At 61.8% G+C, this 6,062-nt stretch overlaps 1 protein-coding gene across 1 annotated transcript; it reads left to right on the top strand.

Annotated features, from left to right (window-relative positions):
- Window positions 1-35: 35 nt before the first annotated feature.
- On the top strand, window positions 36-3,831 carry E2F1 (E2F transcription factor 1). Its single transcript, XM_014941249.1, has 7 exons — window positions 36-281; window positions 924-1,014; window positions 1,543-1,762; window positions 2,204-2,356; window positions 2,506-2,620; window positions 2,735-2,939; window positions 3,561-3,831. The coding sequence occupies exons 1-7, from the start codon at window positions 48-50 to the stop codon at window positions 3,809-3,811; spliced, it is 1,269 nt and encodes a 422-aa protein (XP_014796735.1). The 5' UTR covers window positions 36-47; the 3' UTR covers window positions 3,812-3,831.
- The last annotated feature ends 2,231 nt before the right edge of the window (window positions 3,832-6,062 follow it).

Here is a 6,062-nt window from a genome sequence, read left to right as displayed (position 1 = left end):
CCGCCGCCGCCGCCGCGCCGCCCGCCGTCCCGGAGGCCATGTGAGCCATGGAGGCGGCGGCGGCGGGCGGCGCGGCGGGGTTGGCGGCGCTGCTGGGAGGCAGCGCTTCCCCCCACCTCCTCATCGTCTCCGCCGCCGAGGAACCCCCCTCGGGGGTTGTTGTTGGCGGGGGGGGGGGTGGTGGTGGTGGTCAACCGGACACCGACCTCCTCCTCTTCGCCACGCCGCAACCCGCCCGTCCCGGCGCCGCGCCCAGACGGCCAGCCTTGGGCCGACCGCCGGTAACGGGATGGGGAGGGAGAGGGGTCGGGTGATGGACGGGGCCGGTGTTGTATGTGGGGTCTGGTCGTGGAGGGTGGCGTTGAGCCCGGTTATACCGCGGGTAAGGCTGTGGGTGAACAGCGGGCAGGGCTCTCTATGGCACCGGGCTTTATACCGGGGCTGGACTGGGATGTGCGCCGGGCTGTGCTGTGCCGCTGCGACCTGCTATACCCTGTTAGGCTGTAATGTAAAGGGTATACATCTATATCTATATATATATATGTATATATTCTATATCTATATCTATATCTATATATATATGTATATACGCCATGCTCTCTACCATGCCATACCATACGGTGCCACCTGCCGAGTGCAGCCCGTCCCCAGCGCCCTCCTGGAAGCCACGGGCCAGGGCTCTGAGCCCTGCTCTGCCTCCCCCTCCTGCTGCCCACGCTCCCTTTGGGGGGCTCCCCCCCTCAACCCCCCCATCCCGTGTCCCTGCTGGGGTGGGTGACAGCCAGGGAGCTGCTTCTGTCAACAGGTCCCTGCTGGAAAAACGGGGAGCTTCTGTCCCCTGTCCCTGTTGGGGTGTCCCTCGGTGGTGGCCGTGTCCCAGCACCTTGGTGGCCGTCCCTCTGATGAGACCCCATCCCTTGCAGGTGAAGAGGAAGCTGAACTTGGAGACTGATCACCAGTACATCGCAGAGAGCCTGCCTGTGGGCCGGGGCAAGGCCAGGAACCCCATCAGAGGTACCAGCTCCCTGTCTCCCCCCAACCCCGACCTTCAGCCCAACCTGGAGCAGGGGGTCCTGCTGCCCATGGGCTGGGCTGAGCCTCTGGGCTCATCCCTGGCAGCTTCTCCCCATCCCTTTGTGTCAGTTTGGAGAGGCTGTTTCTGGTGGCACGGGTTGTCCTGCCCATCTGGTGGGCACCACACCGGCTCTGGCCTGTGGGATGGAGCTGTGGCCACCAGCACGGTGTGGGTGCAGCATCCCAGGTGGATCCTCCATCATCTGTCCCCTGAGTCCTGGCTGGCACCTTGGTGTCACAACTGGGGTTACGGTCACACCTGAGCACGGGTGTCGGAGCCCACCCCAGGTCCTGCAGCATCCTTCCCGGGGAGTATGTGGGGAGCTCACCCCATTGCTCTGAGGAAGCAGATGGGTTTCAGGGTGCCCGTCCTGGTCTGTGGGGGTTGGGGGGATGTTTTGGGACCTCTCAGCTCCAGCGCTGGGTTTCCCTCACGGCTAACTGATGCTTGTCCTCGGTGGGTGGCAGGGGCCAAGTCTCCTGGGGAGAAGTCCCGCTACGAAACCTCGCTGAACCTCACCACCAAACGCTTCCTGGAGCTGCTGAGCCAGTCACCTGATGGCGTGGTGGACCTCAACTGGGCGGCCGAGGTCCTGAAGGTGCAGAAGAGGCGCATCTACGACATCACCAATGTCCTGGAGGGCATCCAGCTCATCACCAAGAAGTCCAAGAACAACATCCAGTGGCTGTACGTCCCTGGGCTGGGTTCGTGGGGCTGTGGCTGGCTGTCCCTTGGTATGGGGACCTGCCTGGGGTGGAGCAGGGTCTTGCTGGGATGGAGAAGCTCAAAGTGGTGTCACTGGAGCATCTGCTCAAGGGTCAAGTGGTGGCTCCACCTTCTCATGGGCTTTGGGTGAGGGCTGTGCTTGAGCGCGGTGGCTCCCAAGCATCGGTATCCATCGGTATCCCTGGGTCAGCTGCAAGTCCCCCTTGGGCTCCTGAAGCCAGGGGAGCATCCAGGCTTGGGGATGGGACACCAGGGCTGTGCAACCCCGCAAGGTTGATTCCTTGGGTATGGGGTGGGATTGAGCCTGGCCGAGGTGAGGACGGTGCACGGGGACAGTCATGGTGTGGGACAGAGCGAGCCACGGTGGGGTTTGGCTCCTGATGGTCACAGTGTTCTCCACAGGGGCAACCAGGCCACGGTGGGGGCTCCCGGCCGGCACCGGCTGCTGGAAAAGGAGCTGCGGGAGCTGCAGGCGGCTGAGAGGCAGCTGGACGACCTCATCCAGATGTGCACGGTGCAGCTGCGCCTGCTCACCGAGGACCCCGACAACCAGCAATATCCTTTGGTGCGGGGCCGGGATGGGGCTGGTGGGGTGGGGGGGAGGCGGTGGTGCCCTGAGGTGAGCCCAGCCACGGGGAAGTCGGGGGCATTTCTCAGCCCGCCACGCGGAAACGTCCCCGTGTCTGCTCCTTGACCCGCCACACCGCAGCCTACGTCACCTGCCAGGATCTCCGCAGCGTTGTAGACCCCTCGGAGCAAATGGTGATGGTTATCAAAGCCCCACCAGAGACCCAGCTGCAGGTCTCAGACCCAGAGGAGGTGAGTTTGGGCCACCCTCTGCTCCCACGTCTGCAGAGCCCTCAGCAAAGCCCAGCCTTGGGCTCCTCGGGCATCTTTGTGCCTCCTCATCTCACTCTTCTCCCCTTTCCCCAGGCTTTCCAGGTCTCCGTGCGAAGCACTCAGGGCCCCATCGACGTCTTCCTCTGCCCCGAGGACAGCTCGGGGGTCTGTAGCCCCGTCAAGAGCCCCTTCAAAGCCCCCCCAGAAGAATCCTCTCCAAGCCATTCGCAGTCCAGAGCCTCCCCGCTCCTGCATCCCGCCCAGGACGTGAACATGCCACTGCTGCCCGGAGAGCAAGGTGGGCTGGGGACAGGGGTGGTGGGCACAGTGGCTCTGCCCAGGGGCTCTTACTGTGTGAGCAGATGCCCTTGGAGCTGGGGTGATGAATAAGTCTTGTGAGGAGCAGCCGAGGGAGCTAGGGGTGTTCAGCCTGGAGAAAAGGAGGCTGAGGGGAGACCTTCTCGCTCTCCCCAACGCCCTGAAAGGAGGGGGTATCCGGGGGGGTCGGTCTCTTCTCCCCAGGAACAAGGGATAGGGTAAGAGGAAATGGCCTCAAGTTACACCAGGGAAGGTTTATATTAGATATTAGGAAAAGTGTTTACCCTGAAAGGGTTATTAGCCCTTGGAATGGGCTGCCCAGGGAAGGGGTTGAGGCACCATCCCTGGAGGTGTTTAAAAGCTGGATTGACATAGAGCTTAGAGACATGGGTTAGTGATGGTTTTCATCAGAGTTGGGTTGATGGTTGGACTCGATGACCTTAAAGGTCCCTCCCAACCTGGCCAATGCTATGGTTCTATGCTCGGGCACCTCAGCAGGGCAAGGAGGCGGGAAGAGGGGTTTTTCACACCCAAAACCTGCTTTGGGGGGGGTTTCTTGGTGAGTATTTGGGGGATTTATGGCTGCTTTCCATCCCCGCAGAGACGCTGCTGCCGGGGCCGAGTGGGGTGCCCGGCAAGTGCCCGGCAGAGGAGGTGAGCCTCTCGCCACTGGCTTCCATGGACGCCCTCCTGGAGCACAGCAGGGAGGATTTTTCGGGATTCCTGGCGGACGAGTTCATCAACCTGTCGCCGCCGCAGGCGCAGGACTATCACTTCGGCCTGGAGGAGGGCGAGGGCATCAGCGAGCTCTTTGACTGTGACTTTGGGGACTTCACGCCCTTGGACTTCTGAGGCTCTGCCCGGATGCTCGGGGAGGGGGGGGTGGAAAGTGCCAGGTATGGGGAGGGGGGGGCTTGGTTTTAACCTAGTTTTACCCCAATCCAGGGTGCCGCGTGACCATTCAGGTCCTTGCAGGAGAGGAGCAGCGCAAGGGAGGATGTGGTGCAGGATGTGAACATTTGTCCGAGGTGCCTTTGCTAGTGGCAGTGCCGCTGTGGTGATCTTGGAGCCTGGTGGGCTCTGCTTGGCTGCTGCTGGGCTTCTTCTGGGTCCCAGGGTTTGCTGCTGTGTTAGAGCCACTGCAGAGCATCCTCTGCCTTCTGGGACATGCTCGGCTCCCTGTGCTGGCGTTTGGCCTGGTACCCCCGCTGCCAGCCTTGTCTCCATCTCAGCTGCTCTCTGGGCTTCTTTTACAGCCAGGCAATGCCTTGGCCACACAGATCACCCGACGCTGTGTCTGCACAGATTGAATTGCCTCCTCGTAGCTTTGGCTCTTTAGTAACTCCATGGGACCCTGAAGGCGATGCCAGTGCTGTAACACCCACATACTCAGATGTATCCATGTCCCGGCTTTGCTGGTGGCCAAAATGGGGCTGCTGGCAAGGCCACCGTGGTGAGGAGGGGCTGCAGAAAGGGGGACGGGGCTGGATGGGGCTGGTGGCCCTGGGACTGTGTGTGTGTCCCCTTGGGGGGGGGGACACAGGGGTGTCCCAGGGAGGGGGATATGGATCTCTGCGGGTGAGGACCCAATGCTGTCTCCAGGCTTTTCTTCCCCTCCCTGCGCAGCCCTTTGGGCTCTGTCCCCCCTCCCCCTCCTCCATCCCCCTGGGGCTGGGAGAAGTGATGGGGAGGAGAACGGGGGTCCTGAGCTCCCCCCCTTTCCCCCCTGACCCGGGGCCAAGCTGGAGACGCACTTTCACTTTTACTGCCTTTTAACAAGCTTGTGTTCCTCTGAGCTTTGTGTTTAATAAAGGTTTCTACTGACTGGCTGTGGGTGCAGGGCTGTGGTCGGGGGGGGCACTAGGGGTGGTGGGGACCTGAGAAAACAAGGGGGGGTTGGGGGTTATTTTTTTGAGTTTTCTTTTTTTTTTCCATTTTGAACCCGGCGGGGAATGGGGGGGGGGGGGGGGGGGGGGTCATCCCCCCACCCTCTGCTCCTCCAAAAAAAAAGCCTGTTCCCCAGGGGGACAGGGCCATGGCTCTGGATGGGGATGGCATCTCCTTTTGGCAGCCCCTGTCCCCCCCCTCGGCTCCTGTGCAGGGAGGAGGAAGGCAGCGTGGGGTCGATGCGAAACCAGTCCGTGCATCCACCCCACCAGCAGCCTCCCAGTGGCTTCCAAGCTCCCCCCAGCATCTCCTGGTCCTGCCTGAATTCAAGGTTCCCCTGTCCCTGCTCACTGGGGACCGAGCCGGCTGCAAGCAGCAGCCCTCCCCCCGAGTGCCCCCAGCCCCTCTGCAGCACACTGTCCCCTTCCCGGGGAGCGAGGGACATCGGGGACCCGCAGGGAGCGATGCTTGGAGGCTCCAGGGACCCCCTGGCAGCCTGAAGTGGGTTCTGGGGGGAGGGGGGCATGGCCACTGCCCCAGTGACAGGGAGGGACATGCCACTTCCTTCCTGTGTTTGTGCGCTTTTTCTCCTCTAAACGGATAAATATCTCACCCCCAACCACTTTGCTTAAGCTCCCCTTGCTCTGGCGCTGGCGGGGACTGGGAGCCCAGGTTCAGGTTGGACTGGGGTGACACGGTGAGCCCATCACGAGCTGGAGTGACACGGTGAGCCCATCATGGCGTGGGGTGACATGGGGAGCCTGTCAGGGGCTGGGGTGACAGTATTAGAAAGCAGCCCTGAAGAAAGGGACTTGGGGGTGCTGATGGATGAGAAGCTGGACATGAGCAGGCAGTGGGCACTCGCAGCCCAGAAGGCCAATCCCATCCTGGGCTGCATCAAAAGATGCGTTGCCAGCAGGTCCAGAGAGGTGATTCTTCTGCTTTACTCTGCTCTGGTGAGACTTCACCTGGAGTATTGTGTGCAGGTCTGGAGCCCTCAGTATAGGAAACATATGGACCTGATGGAGCAGGTCCAGAGGAGGGCCACAAGGATGATCAGGGGGATGGAGCACCTCTGCTACGAGGACAGGCTGAGGGAGCTGGGGTTGTTCAGCCTGGAGAAGAGGAGGCTCCGGGGAGACCTAATAGCAGCCTTCCAGTACCTGAGGGGGCTACAGGAAGGCTGGGGAGAGCCTGTTTACAAAGGCCCTTGAGG

The sequence above is a fragment of the Calidris pugnax genome, unplaced genomic scaffold (genome assembly GCF_001431845.1).
Source record: "Calidris pugnax isolate Ruff unplaced genomic scaffold, ASM143184v1 scaffold55, whole genome shotgun sequence".
In the NCBI taxonomy this organism is placed as follows: Eukaryota; Metazoa; Chordata; class Aves; order Charadriiformes; family Scolopacidae; genus Calidris; species Calidris pugnax.
This window is presented reverse-complemented; position numbering and strand designations above follow the sequence as displayed.